General features: G+C 34.3%; 1 protein-coding gene across 8 annotated transcripts in view; it reads right to left on the bottom strand.

The window, feature by feature from the left end:
• BCAS3 (BCAS3 microtubule associated cell migration factor) overlaps positions 1-17,376 on the bottom strand; it is a 722,154-nt gene that overhangs the window by 508,278 nt on the left and 196,500 nt on the right. For all 8 annotated transcript variants that reach the window (XM_023204675.3, XM_023204674.3, XM_023204677.2 and 5 more), the window contains 3 exons: positions 16,670-16,777; positions 10,336-10,412; positions 1,372-1,448 (listed from right to left, as the gene is read on the bottom strand). In XM_023204675.3, the coding sequence (XP_023060443.1) occupies positions 1,372-1,448; positions 10,336-10,412; positions 16,670-16,777 (262 nt within the window). The remainder of the gene's footprint in view (positions 1-1,371; positions 1,449-10,335; positions 10,413-16,669; positions 16,778-17,376) is intronic.

The following is a 17,376-nucleotide window of genomic DNA, read 5'->3' as shown; positions in this document are numbered from 1 at the left end:
AGATACCATTGTGTCACTACACTTACTTGTATGCCTCTTGTTTTGTTTTAAAAGAATTAATTTGAAAGAGTTATTTTTATAAGATATACTGGAAAATCAAGAGAAAGAAAAAAAGGGAATATAAATACAGAATTCAGTAAGATGTAACATATCTAGTAGTTACAGACAGACTAAGGGATAAGATCTCAACGAATTTATCCGAAAAAATAATTTTCTTCAGTAGTTTCTTGATTTTTGTACATTCCAGAGGCTAGAGATTTAGTAGATTTAGCTTTACCAAATAGCTACTTTAGTTACCACATCCTAATTTTGTCAAGAACTATTTCATATTAATTCATATTAATCTCAAGATACAATAACTATGCAACCAGCAAAAACAAAACCAAAAATAGCAATCTTCTTTTAGAGGATTTCTTTCTATATTCACATGCAGGGTACTAAATGGAATTAAAAGAACTTTACCTTTCTTTTTGAAGATTCAAATTTACCTTTTTCCTTAGACATAAATAAAATTCCTAGTGCATACAGTATCTTCACTTACTATGATGACCTTAATAAATAAATTGATAAATAACTGAAAAAGTCAACAAAATGTGAACATCTGTGATTTAATTATTAAAACAAATGGCTGAACCCTTGTTTAGATATAATTGTTAGCATATAGTTAACGTCAATTAAATTATTCTTTTTTTTTTTTTCTTTTTTTGAGACAGGGTCTCATTCTGTTGCCCAGACTGGAGTGCAGTGGTGCGATCTCAGCTCACTACAACCTCCGCCTCCCAGGCTCAAGTGATTCTCCTGCCTCAGCCTCCTGAGTAGCTGGGATTACAGGCGTGTGCCACCAGGCCTGGCTAATTTTTGTATTTTTCGTAAAGACGGGGTTTCACCATGTTAGTCAGGCTGGTCTCGAACTCCTGACTTTAAATGATCCACCTGCCTCAGCCTCCCAAAGTGCTGGGATTACAGGTGTGAGCTATCATGCCCAGCCCTGTCAATTAAATTATTCTATGCCCAAGTTTCTAATCTACCAATGAAGACAGACATTACTCCTGCCTCCTGATTTCTAAAAAGTCAGAAACCTACTGTGGTCATCTCAATGCTGTACTTTAATAGGATGAAGTTCTTTATATAAAACCAAGCTTAAACAATTAAGGTTCTACAGAGTCTGGACTTAATGACAACTGCCAAACATTTATAAATCCTTAAAAGAGTTCAATTATTAGTTGCACAATTAAAACAAAACCAAAGCAAATGAACTAGTAAGTTAAACATTTATTACTGGTAATCACCTATGGAGCATAGGTATTTATTATGGAACATCCTTCAACACTTGCTCCAATACAAATAATCCAAACACAGGCCACGTCTTACCTTGTTTTCTGCATAAGCAAGCCAACGGCTCCCAAGAGCAATAGGATTCATGTTTGGCCCTGGACATGGATAGCAGCCTGAAAAATTCAAATGGCACTATTGAGAAATTTCTTAATAACTTTTCTGTTGGTGCATCATGTCGATGCCAGAAAAACAGAAAAATCAAATGCTTATATTTTTTCAAGTCTCACATAAAATTCCCGTAACACTAGTAATTATTTTGTTAGCTAAGCATTTTTCGCCCTCTATTTAGTTTCCTTTTGGCTTAATTCTTTCCCAATAAGAAACAAATCTGGAAAGAACTGGTCATCACTTTCAGCAAACACTGGGCATTTTACACAGTTATTCCTAAACAAGAGAATGAAGTTAAGAGGAGCCATTTTAAGTCTAACACTCATAAATCAAGGAAGAATTTTGGGAGAGGAGAGAGAAATGATGTGATGGGTTCAGGAATTTAAAGGCAAAAGAAAATGAGACTATCAGACATGATACTACAATAGGGAGAGAAAAAGAATGAGTATTTGACCTCATTGAGGCCAATGAGGACAAGTAACTCTGAAAGGCTGCCTCCACAGAAAGATGTTGGGGAACTGCATAATCCTTTGTATTTACATTTCACTCAATATCATTCTTCTTGTTTGCAGTTCTAGCCAATAACAACAGTTAATTGTTCTATGACATATATTTACTCTTTATTTTCTATCTTCCTCCAACTTGATTAGAGGGATATATAAATTGAATCATCTGTTTTCTTCACCACTGGCTCTCCCCTGCCACCACTCGCTACTCATTCTGACTATGTTCCTATTGCTATGCTCAAAAGCACTAAAGAAGCACACCTTACTGTCGCTTCCAGTATACAGCCATTTTGAGCCCAGCTCCCTAAACTGCCATCTATCTTGAATTTTTGTCTTGAAAAGAAAATAATAAACTTATAGAGAAGAGACAGACCCTAAAACAAAGTCCACATAAATAAAATAAAAGCTTTCTCATTTTATTGCTCACTTTTTAAAAAACTGTTCATTTATGCTACTGTTTGAAGGAATATGTTTGCAATACTTTGGGTTTCTGGAAAACTGACCTCAGGTTAACTGTAATATTACTATTATCTATTAAATGCATATTATGGAAACATATATAGGACAAAAACGCACTAAAATTGTACAAAGACAACATACTCTAATATAAATTGTGTAGTATTTACACAATAGATTAGATTCTTATTGAATAAATTAATATTCATTAAAATATACTTTTATATGAGTATGTACACATGTATTCTACTGACAATTTCAGAGCTGAAGAAATGGGATAAATATGATCTATAAGAAAGTTTTTCCCCTTTTAAAATTTGTCATGAAAAACAGAATCAAGTACCTGTGAACTGTGGTGTCACATTAGACATAGCTAATCTCCTGAATTAGCTTTAAAACTAAATAATCTAACTCTCAGTCAATTCTGATAACCACTTTAACCTCACAAATACAAAAGGATCCTAAGGAAAAACAGTTTACAATTCTTCATTTCATCTTTTGAGTCCATATTTTTAGAGTTCAGTGGACCTCAAGAATTACAGTATATTGTAATGAAAACAACCATTTTCCTGCTTGCCAAAAGAATGCTTTATAGCTGGAATCAGAGAACCGAACATAAGCCACTTAGCACCATCCCAACCTTATAAGCATGACTCCTTTAAAGATTAACCTTTGCCTCTAGGTAAACTCTGAAAACAAGTGCAGGGGTTGGGGGAACATGAATGTCTATAATACTAGGCCTAATTCTAACATGTTTACAATGTTTTTGGACAAAGAAAGAGAACTGGATGTTAAAAGAACTCATTTCCCAATTTAAATGAAGGTAAATTTTTTTTAGAAGCACACTATATTTTTCCATTCCAAAAAAAGTATAAGAAGGTACACAAGCATGATGCAATTTTAGATGGCACCCTCCCAGAAAGTGGTCCTAATGGAGAGGCGACCTGAACTCATTTCAAAAAACAAAAAAATGAACTACCCTCTGTGATACTTTGCCTTATTTTTCATGGCAAGGACAAATAAAAAGTCTGAGCTCTTTTTTTTTAAGAAAACAGGCATTTACATTTATAAGTCAACTGATTTTCAACAAGAATACCAAGACAAGTCAATGGTGAAAGAAGTCTTTTCAACAATGGTGCTGGGACTACTGGATATCCAAATGCAAAACCATTTAGACTGGAATGAAGGTGGACCCCTAGCTCACACCACATACAAAAATGGAACAGAGGTTTAAATATAAAAGCTAAACAGTTAAATTCTTAGAACAAAATATTGCAAATTTTCATGACCTTGGATTAGGCAACGGTTTCTTACATAGGACAAAATAAAAATACATAAATTGGACTTCATCAAAACAAATGCAAATTTAACATGCTTTAAAGGACACCATCAAGAAAGTGAAAAGACCAGGCCAGGTGCAGTGTCTCACATCTGTAATCCTAGCACCTTGGGAGGCCGAGGCAGGTGGATCATGAGGTCAGGAGATCGAGACCATCCTGGCTAACACGGTGAAATCCCGTCTCTACTAAAAATACAAAAAATTAGCTGGGCGTGGTGGCGGGCGCCTGTAGTCCCAGCTACCTGGGAGGCTGAGGCAGGAGAATGGCGTGAACCCGGGAGGCAAAGCTTGCAGTGAGCCAAGATTGCGCCACTGCACTCCAGCCTGGGAGACAGCGAGACTTTGTTTCAAAAACAAACAAACAAACAAAAAAAAAAACAAAAAACAAAACAAAAAAAAAGAAGAAAGTGAAAAGACAATCTAAAGAATGAGGGAACATTTTTTGCAAAAAATGTATCTGATAAGTGACATATCTATAATACAAAAATTACTATTACCACTCAGTATTGAAAAGACAAATAATTTTAAAATGGACAAAGATATACAAATGGCAAATAAGCACATTAAAAATGGTCAGTGTCATTAGCCATCAGGGAAATTCAAATTTCAAAATTACAAAAACTTGTAGCTAAATGTTCATACCCAAGAGAACATATGTCCACTGAAAAACTTGTGCACTGGTGTTCATACAAGCATTATCAACAACAGCCCAAAAGTAGAAACAAATCAAATATCTGTCAACTAATGATCAGATAAAATGTGGCATATGGCTGGGTGCAGTGGCTCATGTCTGTAATCCCAGCACTTTTGGAGGCCGAGGCAGGCGGATCACAAGGTCAAGAGATCAAGACCATCCTGGCCAATATGATGAAACCCCATCTCTACTAAAAATACAAAAATTAGCTGGGTGTGGTGGTGGGCGCCTGTAATACCAGCTACTTGAGAGGCTGAGGCAGGAGAATCACCTGAACCCAGGAGGCGGAGGTTGCAGTGAGCCGAGATTGCGCCACAGCACTCCAGCCTGATGACAGAGCGAGACTCCATCTCAAAAAAAACCAAAAAACAACAACAATAAAAATGTGAACATCCTCCCCAGAAAAACACATAAGCATATAAAACATTAAATACCATTTCACAGATTTGTTTAACCATCATACAGCTGATTAACAACTCTCATAAGTTTTTATGAGTTTTGAGTTTAAAACTCCTGTTTTATTTTTGGTTTACTTTTCATGTATATGAAGCATACCATGAATTTCAGAGTACTGCCATTCTAAGACTCAATGGGTGAGAACTGTGTGCAGAGAATGAAAAAGTCACAAGTTAGTTCATTGCATACATATTCACTGAGTGTCCGCTATGTATCCGGCACCAGCACATGCCCTAAAAACATCATAGTGACCTTGTCCATCTTATGGAGAACCCAGAAAAACAAACATAGGTCTAACTTTTAATGTAAGCTGAACTTAGAACTCACACTAACCTATCGATGAATTCTCATAAATAATACAAACCTGTTTCTTCATATAAAAGCAAAGCTCCTCTTTCAAAACGTAAAGATAATTTTGCATTTTAAAGTAAAATTTCCATTCCTATTTGTTCTATTTGTTATCAATCATTAACATAAATGAAGAACACATTAAAACCAAGAAATAACACTAAGATTATAAGAAATAAGTTTTCTCCTCCAAGTAAAAACAGACACCAATGGAATAAGATTGCTTACTGTACATTCCTTTGATCTCTCTGGAGACTTCATATCTATCTTTCAATTTAAGAACACTGAAAATGACTGCTAATGACATCTATCAGTCTTTGTCTTTTGTTTTCCTAATCATACATGGGTTTTGGATTTCCACATCAGACAGCTGCCCAAGGCGACTTTTTCTTTATATCCAAATACAAAGGTGTCTCCTTTCTCATCATATTGGATTCGTTCCATTAACAGTCCTCTATCAGCTCTCTTTACCTGTTCCTTCCACCCTTTGGCACAAATTCCCATGATGCTTGCTCTGATGGACACAACTGTCTCTACTTATTTTACAGTCCCTTCATTGTATTCGTATATAACCAATGCACTAAAAAGATATTATACAAAACCTTTTCAAACTATTTTAGAAGATAACTGCTTGCATGATCAAAACAACATCCTCATTAAGTGGAGATCTTGTCATTTGACATGGGCTATGTAGTCCTACTTTAAGAACTAGGTACCAATAAATGGAGAAAAACTATGTGCTACAGGCAAATGAACTACCACAAATGCTATCTCAGTGTACCCTGTCCCACCCGCTCCCTACACCCCAGTATCCTGTCCTCCAATCTCTATATCCTATACCTTTCAGTCTAACAGGCAAAACCAGCTTACAGGCATAGGATTCACCTGACAAAAGTTTCAGTCTGTAGAAAGGAACAGGGAGAAGATGGAGAAACTGGAGGAAAATAAGATTCTTTCAACTCATGAAGTGGCACCCTTTGTTCCTTAATTTTAAAAATCTGGTCATGGTAAATTTTGCTCTAAATATTGATATAAATCACTTTAGAGGAAGCTGTAATTTCAAAGAAAATCGGCCAAATTCCTTCATTCAAATATGTGCAGAATATCATCAATCTTACCAACCTAAAATCATATGTCATATGCATAAATTTGACCCCTAGGGTTTTCAAGAAAAATAATTTGTAACTAAGAATGACATACTTCCTAACAGAAATATGAAATAAAATACATTACTAGTATTGGTAAGGGTATTTGTAGATGAACAGGTAAGGGGGACCTATAGTGAAAGGCTACATCAAATTGTATCCAGAGTACAAAGAAAGAAATCACAAACATATGTTACTGTTGCTTTCTGAACTTTTTCATATTAAGTGTGTATTGAAATATAATATACATGCACCATTACCCAAATCAACAAAGTGAACACATATTGAACACATAAATAACAACCAGACAAAAAAAGGACATTATAGATTCCCCAAAGCACCCTCTTATACTCCCTTTCAGTCACTATTCTTCCCAAGGATATGCACTATCCTACCTTCTGACAACTATATTGAAATTAAAAACATCTTTCCTCACCAAGACATTACTGGCCGGGCATGGAGGCTCATGCCTGTAATTCTAGCACTTTGGAAGGCCAAGGAGGGTAGATCACCTGAGCTCAGGAGTTCGAGACCAGCCTGGACAACATGGTAAAACCCCATCTCTACTAAAAATGCAAAAATTAGCCGGGCATGGTGGTGCAAGCCTGTAGTCCCAGCTACTCGGGAAGCTGAGGAGGAGAATTGCTTGAGCCCAGGAGGTGGAGGCTGCAGTAAGCCGAGAACATGCCACTGCACTCCAGCCTGGGCAAAAGAGTGAGACTCCATCTCCAAAAAAAAAAAAAAAAAGACATTACTGGGCTTATATACATAGTTAATTACACTTATTTCCAACATTTATTCCCAGAAATGACAGAATGTACTTTTATTTACTACTCCTTTTTCAACATTTTAACCATTTAAGTAACATACATTTCAGATTTTATGAAATCCACACTAAACAGATTTTAAGGAATGCCCAACCCATGGGAACCATTATGCAAACATTACTCTGAAAGAATAAGTGATAATCTTTATGGGTCGGGAATTACTAAAAGTTCATCACTGTGGACCTCCAGCCACTTGACCAGGACTTAACTAAAAGCTGTATTTCACTTTTAAAGTACCTTTCTACAGTACCACAAACACTGTTGACCCCTCTAGATCTCTTCTTCCTGTAGTGAAGAATTCACAGAATACAAGAGAGACTAATGCTTTAACAAAACTTGTTTTATCTATTCAGTGGTCCAGCAATTCAGGGGGAAGTATTCAGGAATACATAGCAAAGATGTCCCAAAAAGACATTAAGGAAAAAGGAAAGCATGAAAGGCATTAAGAAAGACTGCTAACAACTCAGTCAGTCTCCTGTTCGCTTTTATCAAATTTGACTTATGTTTCATGCTTACTAAAAGTTTGCAGAACAGAAGATCCCATTTTCAAAGAGGAAATCCTTTAGAGATAGACAGGAGAGGTACTGCAGATACGACAGAGATACTCAAGAGCTGACGCCTATGAAGACATAATTTTCTAACAAACTCATCCTTTCCAAAATTTCTGGATTTACCCCAATGTGACTTGTAAGAGAGAAATTTCATTTATCTATATATATAGTGTGTGTGTGTATTCATTTCTTAAAATATTCACCACTTACTTTTAATTTCCAACTCAGACCTATAAAGATCTGTACTGATCCTATATAAATAATTTTATTCCTCATCTGATAACTGTTGGCAGAGAAACACTACACTTTCAGACACACTATTATCACAAACATTTTCGTTAACTAAACATCCTGAAAAAGAAAAACTTGTGCTTTGAAACCAGAACATAATTTTGATAAATGTATTCATCTTTCGTGAACTGGGTTTTATTATTAAAAGAACAAAAAAATCATTAATATTTTTATGTTGGCAAGGACATAATAGGCACACTATGCCTTCCATGGTAAAACTTTATTTCCTCAATCCAAAACAAACTGAGTAACTCTCCTCTCAATGAGATTACTGTCTAGTGGCAAACCGATAGAAAATGTATACAAGATAGAATGTACGTGCCTTAAGAGAAGCAGAGATGACATACTACAAAAGCATTCCCAAAGGGTGTTGGGTAACAAATGAGGTCTGTTATCAAATAAATATGGGAAATAAAGAAATGTATTAAATAAATTTAAACAGACAAAATACTAATCACCATTGCCAGTCTCACCAGAAGGTAGCATTTTCTAAGCATATTTGATCAGGGAATCCTGATTTGCAAAGTATGTTGAAAATCTAATGTTCTTCCAACAGACGGTGGGAAATGTTATCTTTAGGGGATTTAAAAGGAGAAGTTGCTGTAAGCTAAAGGGGTCAAGAAAGACTTCATATAAGAATTACTATCTACACTGGGCCCAGAAAGATACATAGGATTAAAACATCATAAGGAGAAGAGGTATTAGTGAAAAGGCCATTCCAGTCACGAAGACAAAGAAAAAATATACCTCCAACAAAATGAGAATAACGAGTGATTCAAATTAAATGGGACATAAGAAGCATGAAAATTGAGTTGCAGAAAAGATTTAGCAAGGACGCTAAACTTTCATAAAGTAGGTTTTGGTGTACCAAAAACCTTGGGAGTTTCATTGGTAGTAAACAGACAAGATAACCATATATCTGTGTTCACTCAGGACTTTACAAGTTTACATATGTTGATCAGAGTTAAATCCAGTATGGCAACTGTGCAAATCAAAAGACTGCAGTTTGGATAATTATATAATCACTTGGTAATTTTTCAAGTTCTTCTCTTTCAGATGTAGATAATAAATATGTACAAATTAAATTCTATAATGCCTGCAATATGCTTCAAAATAATCGGGGAAGGGGCATAAATGAAAAAGACTGTCCATTATTTGATAGCTGTTGAAACTAGATAATAAATGCATGGGTGTTTATCATACTACTACTCTAATTATATACATGTATATATTTCCCAAAATAAAAAGTTATTGCTTGTGGCCTTTACAGGAAAAGAAATGACATATCTGTGGCACTAGAAATTTAATTAAGATACAGTATTTTTGCCATAGCACTATATTATTACATGTTTACATAATAGGCTAAATTATTGAAAACTGAAGACATTTATATATTTAAGATACATTTAACCATTTCAAATAGCAATAAAAACTAAGAATACATACTCTATTCTCTCTTCTGCGTAAAAGGTTTTTCCACTCTTATCTCTGTCATATATGGTTTAAATTGAGAAATTATAGTAAAATTGGTAATATGAAATTGCTAAATTGCTTTCTTTGAAAATGTGCCAACTTCTATACTGATTCTGCCAATATATTTTCCAAGGCTTTACATGTTTACATTTTTTTCCATCATACAGAAAATCTGTAAGTTGACCCAAATGAGGACTTACCACAAATTCTCCTATTACAAAATCTCAAGCTGCCAAATACTCCCACAGAAAAGCTGCAAATATTATCAATTTACAAACACAAACAAAACTTTTAAAGGAAATTGTGCTTACAGCTTTATAAGTACGTAAGTTTATTTAACAGTATTGAAGGTTTTTAAACACTCTTTTAAAATATAAGTAATTATTTGAAAAATATGGTTTTTTAACCTTTTGGTTAAATGACAGATACTAATGTTAGTAGAAACAAATTTTGCTCATATGTAAAGGTACAATGTATAAAAATACGGTATGTTAAGCAATTTAACAATTGCTTTGAAAGTATGAAACAGCTACATGAAACTAAATCACAATTACTCAAGGAGAGTATGTAGGGAGACATTGAGGTAACCTACAACAAAGCTTGCTTAGTAATATAAAGAAAATGTGTTGGAAAGTTGAAAATATATATCATACAATTATATTACTCAATGAGAACATCCACAGAATCACAAGAAAATCATCAAAACTGAAAATATTAAATATTGTTGAGAAAATTAGTTTTCTGATTGTGTCAAGTAATTAGTATAAACCCAAAGGCATAAGAAGGGAAAAAAAATTGGTACATACTTGTGACAAAGAATTTCTTCGTGAAAGTACAGCTATCAAAGGCAGCAATTTTCTCCTGCAAGACTACGACAAGGATCCTAAAATTAGAGGGGGAAAAAAAAGAAAGAAAAAAGTGAATGTGAAATTCTGTAAGTGGAATCAGAAATGCATTATATCATCTAGATGAAAACAAGTGCCTACTAATACAATTTTAAAATTAAACACTTCCTATAATATTTAGGCTAGAAACTTCTGCCTCTTAAAATGTGTAAAAATATAAATCACAAAATCCTATATATAAGTAAGATAGAGATGACTAGAAGAAAAGTGATGGAAGAAAAAACTACTACCTCAAAAAATGTTTGTCTTTTAATAAAGTTTTGTTTTGACCAGGCATGGTGGCTCATGCCCACAATCCCAACATTCCTGGAGGCCAAGGCAGAAGGATCACTTGAGCCCAGGAGGTCGAGACCAGCCTGGGCAACATAGGAAGACCCTATCTCTATAAGAAATAATAAAAATAAATTAGCCAGGTGTGGTGGTGTGAGCCTGTAGTCCTAGCTACTCAGGAGGCTGAGGCAGGAGGATCACTTGAGCCCAGGAGGTCAAGGCTGCAGGGAGCTATGATCACGCCACTGCACTCCAGCCTAGGCAACAGCAAGATCTCATCTCTAAAAATACAAATACATAAAATAAAGTTTTGTTTTCATTTATTTTTGAGTCGAATAAGTCTACATTAAAGATGGATAAGATCAAGCCCAGCACAGTGTTGCACATCTGTGATCCCAGCTACTCAAGAGGCTGAGGCAGGAGAATCACTTGAGCCCAGGAGATTGAGACCAGCCTAGGCAACATAGTGAGATGCTGTCTCAAAAGGAAATGAAAAAGAAAAAAAAAAAAGAATGGAGAAGATAATACATTGTTGGCTATCTACTAAAAGTGTTTTTCCAGTGATGTTTTAGTCATGGTATTAAAGATAAAATGGATTTATGTAACCTATCACTTTAAGTTGAAATGGCAGATGAATTTCCCAACACATATAAATCTAAGACAACTGCTACTCATAAATAAGTTATTTCTGATTGATTCAATATAGTAAAATACACTGAGAATCTGTAAAAGCAGTATTTTTCTCAATGCCCAAGATTTATAAATAATTAGAAAATAATTTAGTTATAAACAATTTTTTAAAGCAAAATACCTAAAATACATCCAAAGCCACTACTTTATGTTGTGCTATTCCTTCCAGGATATTAATATAAATAGCCAAGCTTAATATTTACCTCAAAAAATCAAATGAAGGTTATAATTGTTACTAAATATCTAACAAACTAATAGCTTATTTTTCAAAATTGGAGGCTGGTAAATCTGAGCAACAGATACTAATATGAGTAGAAAAAAAGGAAAATGTATTATTTCATATGCATGCTTTATTAATTTTATTTATCTTTAAAAACAACAATTTCATTTACTGATGCAGAATAATTCTAATGAGTGGCAACTGTTAGATCCTTGTGATTTTTTTTTTCTAGCTGGGCCTGTTAAAAACTTTTCTATATATATTTTACTGGGTTGTTTGCTATTAATAAATGACAATTTGCTATACATATGTATGTGTACTCTGAATATACAAAAAGATAGAGACAATATCCTTATAAAGGAGATAATATGAAATTTTAGAATTACTCAATTGTAAATTCCATGTCTGTTCTGTTACTATACTAAAGCCTCAAACCACCTCATCTACATATTATATCAACTTAATACCCATTTAATGCCCTGATAGAAGAAAAGGCATTTCCATATTTAAATATTAATTACCAACATCTGTACTATTCCTTTATACACAGTGTTTGACAGAAAATATCAAATAATGGAACACACACACAAAAAAATATGCACCACTATTAAGAGTCAATGGAACCAAAGAGAAAGCATTTATGGGGTGTGTGTGTGTATGTGTGTATATACATAAAGATATATACATACAGATATATATGGGGTAGGTGTATATACATAGAGATGTATACATATAGATATATATGAGGTGTGTATGTGTGTGTATACATAGACACATACATACAGATATATATGGGGTGTGTGTGTATATACATACAGATACATACATACAGACATATATGGGGTGTGTGTGCATATACATACAGGTATATACATACAGACATATATGGGGTGTGCGTGCATATACATACAGGTATATATATATACAGGTATATACATACAGACATATATGTGGTGGGTGTGTATGTGTTTATTACATACAGGTATATACATACAGATATATATGGGGTGTGTGTATATATACATACAGATATACACATACAGATATATATGGGGTGTGTATGTGTGTATATACATACAGATATATATGGGGTGTATGTGTGTATATACATACAGATAGATATGGGGGGTGTGTGTATGTATATACATACAGATATATACATACAGATAGATATGGGGTATGTGTGTATGGGTGTATATACATACAGATATATACATACAGACAAATATGAGGTGTGTGTGTATGTATATACATACAGATATATACATACAGATAAATAGATATGGGATGTGTATGTATATACATACAGATATATACATACAGATATATATGGGGTGTGTGTGTACGTGTGTATATACATATAGATATACACATACTATATTTAAGTGTATATACACACATACACATGCACATATATTCACACATATATATACACACACGCACATAATAATCTCATTCCTTCTCATAATTTATAAACAGAATATTTAAAACTAGAAACTGTCAGACTGGATAATGATACTATATTATATCTACACCAACGAATTCAAACACACAACTAGCTTAAAACTGAAAAATGGAAAAATACGTACCATACGTATAGTAACAAAAGAGCTGAAATGGATATATTATTATCAGATAAACATTAAGAACAAGAATATCAATATTAACAAAGGATGGTTCATAAAGGGTCATAATAACCATAAATGTATATGAATCCAACAACAGAAACTCAAAAGATTAAAGAAAAATATAATAACAATCCTATACAAATTATCATAGAAAATTCCAAAAAAAGAAGTACCTTCCTAAGTGTCTAATGAATGAAACAAAACAACAGACAAGGCATAACAAGAAAAAGAAAATATACATGAATCTCCCTCATGAACATAGATGCAAAAATTAAATCCAGGAATATATAAAAAGGATTATAGATAATTACCCCTAGGGTGAAACCCAAGGTGTAAGAATGGTTTAACACTGGGAAATCATCCAACATAATTTATTCTTTTAACAAATTGAAAAGGAAATACATAATCGTCTTCATATTGACTTCACTAAATACAATGCCCGGTTATGGAAAAAAGAAAACAACCACCATTGGCAAACTGGAAAATAAACTGCTGAACTTGCTAATCAACACATACCTCACACTACTTCCCTATAAACAAATCTACAGCTAGAAATAAACCAAAATATCTAGGTAGACTGATCAAGAAAACAGAGAGACTGGGCACAGTGGCTCATGCCTCTAATCCCAGCCCTTTGGGAGGCCAAGACAGGAGGACCATCTGAACTCAGGAGTTCTAGACCAGCCTGGACAACATAATGGGGCCTTGTCTCTACAAAAAAAAATGTTAAAAAAAATTAGCCAGGCACAGTGGCACATGCCTGCAGTTCCAGATACAGGAAGGCTGAGGCAAGAGGACTGCTTGAGCTTGGGAGTTTAAGGATGCAGTTAGCCATGATGGTGCCACTGCACTCCAGCCTGGGTGACAGAGTGAGATCCAGTCCTCCCAACCCCCAAAAAAGAAAAGAAAATAGAATTCACAAATTACCGACATCACTAGATATCCTACAGTCATTAAATTAACAATGTAGGAATTTACAAACAACTTAATTTGTCACAAACAAATTAAGGAATTTATTACAATGTTACAAACAACTTAATTCCAATAAATTAGAAAACTTAACGGACAAATGACTGGAAAGACCATTGTCAAAACTATTGATAAATTATCAAAATGAATGGACAAATTATCAAGACAAATTATCAAAACTTGTGCTAGAAAGAACTTTAAAATCTTAACAGACTTGTAAATATAAAATAAATTGAATTTGTAATTGAAAATGTTCCTACAAATAAATGGTATTATCTTTCATGGTTAGAGTTAGAATTCACATGGCATTGTTTTTTGTTTAGGAGTCAAGACTTGAGCTTTTTCTGTATCAATATCTGAGTGCTGGAGCAATAATTTTTGAAAAAACTTACCTGCAGCGGAAACTTTATAAGTCACATGTCCAAAGAGGGTTGTGTGTGTCTAATCTGAGATTCTATTCTGTTGCATTGGTACACTTATCTATCTTTTCATTAGCATCAGACCTTATAAATTACTGTTTTATTGGGGGTTATAATGGGGGAGCGGTAAATGTTCTGAATCAGTGTTGCTACCTTGTTTCAGTAAGGCTTACATCATATCTTCTCTTTATTACATTTATTTATTTGAAGACTTACTAACCTTAAAATTGCCTGCCATACTGCCAGAAGGAATTTTCAAGGATACATCTGTTCCAGCACACTTCCCCAGACCCTCTTGATCCCTTAGTGCTTTAAACTACTAGGTCTCTAACACCGCCTATGCTTCTGGGAGTGAACCATAGTTTACTTATGTCCCTTCTGCACCAATAAATTCCCAACATAGTCTCCTTTCTGCCACATCATACACTCTGTCATATCACCTCTTGCAAGGACTCCTGAATAAGCTCTACCATCCTCAAATTTAAAATTTCTAGTTGTAGTATTCACTCTTGTGCAGTTATATGAATTAAGCATGGGCTACAGGTGATTTTACATGCTCCATTTATTGATACATATGCTTTTTGGAGAATGAGGAACAATTCAGATATAGGTGACTACGCTTATCTGTGGGGGACCTGAAACTTTTAAATAAAGTACCTAAGCAACTGAGCAACTACATCTTGCTATTAATTCTCAGATGATATACAATTACAGTTTTGATTTCCTCTTTAAAATGGAGCAAACATTTTAAATTAAAGAGGAAAGCAAATAAGAGAAAGAGTTTTGTGTTGTTTTTTGATTTCTAGTACATTTATGTAATTGAAATACAGGGAAGCTGTGGTCTAAGAATCTTCTCTGTACTTTTTGTATGTGTTCACATTATTTTTTGACCAAATAATATGTAATCAAGTTCGTGACAGCACAAAGGACAGTTCAGGGTTAAATATGTCTGCAGGATCTACCCATTCAATAATGTTGTTTAACACTTCTTTACCCTTCTGACCAACCTGATGTGTCATGGGACAATCATATCCTTCTAGCAATAATATATTGGGTATTTTTCCTGCGTCCTATAATTTTCACCTTTCTATACGTGAATTCAAATATTTCTCTTATTAGTATGAAAACCTAGCTGCCTTTTATTTGTATTTGTTAAACATGTCTTTGCCCTCCCTTCTACATTCAATCTTACTGAGTCAATTTTCAAAACATCCCTTTAAAATCTAACCTGTGAGTCTTTTGCTTCACTTAAATTTACTGAAATGGCAGAAAACAATTTATTTTCTATATTTCATGTGTTTAGCTTTTTGATGGCATGGAAGATTTATAAAAGGCACGTAAGAGCTAATGATCAAGATATTCACCATCCCAGGGCTTCAGTTTGCTTAAATGGAAAAGGAAAGTGCTGGGTGGTGATAGAAGATTCCTAAGGTTCCTTTCTCCTCTAATGTTCTGTGATTAATTTGTCATTAGCAATAGAGGTCACAAAGAAGTTCAAGATAGATCTGAATACTTTCCCAGCAATTAAATGAAATAAATTTTAAAGGATACAAATTAGTCTAGTCCCTATTTTAGCTCCACTGTGAAGTGTGAAGGAATAATAATATTTTTAAACTTTTTTTTTATAGTTCAGGAACATGCTTTTCAAAAATTTTGGTGGGTTCTCACAACAAAACTATATTTCACATCATAAATCAGCATACATAAAATATATATAAAAAGCTATATTAAAAGATTTCTCAAAACAATACTTAACATTTTTAAGTTTGCTCAGATACTTTCTATTCGTTTTCATTTTGTTTTACAAATGCTCACTATACCCCACTAAACTGAATTTACAATTCCCTAATGGATCAAGACTAGAAGTCTCAATATATTCATCAAGAAATCTTAGAGCTATTCCACCGAACAGAATTCAGAAAGTGTTTCCTTGAGATTTTTAAAAATAAACCTAAGTTAGTCACTGAAATTGGTAGAGTTCTCCATGCCCAGGAGAGCATGTTTCTTATTTTACACAAGAAACATGAAAATATCCTTACCGTTTATTGCAATGGAGATCATAAATAGGGGTCTTAAATTGAATGGACTTGACCATCTCCCCAGTACGAAGTGAATACAGATCCACACAACAGTACGGTGGGCTTGTGCTAAAAAAAGAAAAAAGAAAGAAAAATGTCATTTTTTTTTAAAGAAGAAAGACCAATAATCTCTATACTTTCTCATTAACAAGATATTAGTAAATTGATTCAAAACTTATCCCAAAAATGATCATAATACATCCCTTATTCTATGTCAACTTAGGAATGCAAAATTTGGCGAAGAAAAAAATATCACTCACCAAATTAGTACTACACAAAAGAAAAGTGATATGATTAGGCCAGCGCAGTTGCTCAAGCCTGTAATCCCAGCATTTTGGGAGGCCAAGGTGGGTGGATCACGAGGTCAGGAGTTTGAGACCAGCCTGACCAATATGGTGAAACCCTGTGCCCACTAAAAAAACACAAAAATTAGGCAGGTGTGGTGGCACGTGCCTGTAGTCCCAGCTACTCGGGAGGCTGAGGCAGGAGAATCGCTTGAACGTACGAGGCAGAGATTGCAGTGAGCCAAGATCACACCACTACACTCCAGCCTGGGTGACAGACCAAGAATCCATCGAAAGAAAGAAAGAAGGAAAAGAAAGAGAAGAGAAGAGAAGAGAAGAGAAGAGAAGAGAAGAGAAGAGAAGAGAAGAGAAGAGAAGAGAAGA

Source organism: Piliocolobus tephrosceles, chromosome 16 (assembly GCF_002776525.5).
Source record: "Piliocolobus tephrosceles isolate RC106 chromosome 16, ASM277652v3, whole genome shotgun sequence".
NCBI classification, from domain to species: Eukaryota; Metazoa; Chordata; class Mammalia; order Primates; family Cercopithecidae; genus Piliocolobus; species Piliocolobus tephrosceles.
The sequence above is the reverse complement of the archived record's forward strand: the minus strand, read 5'-3'. Positions and strand labels throughout refer to the sequence as shown.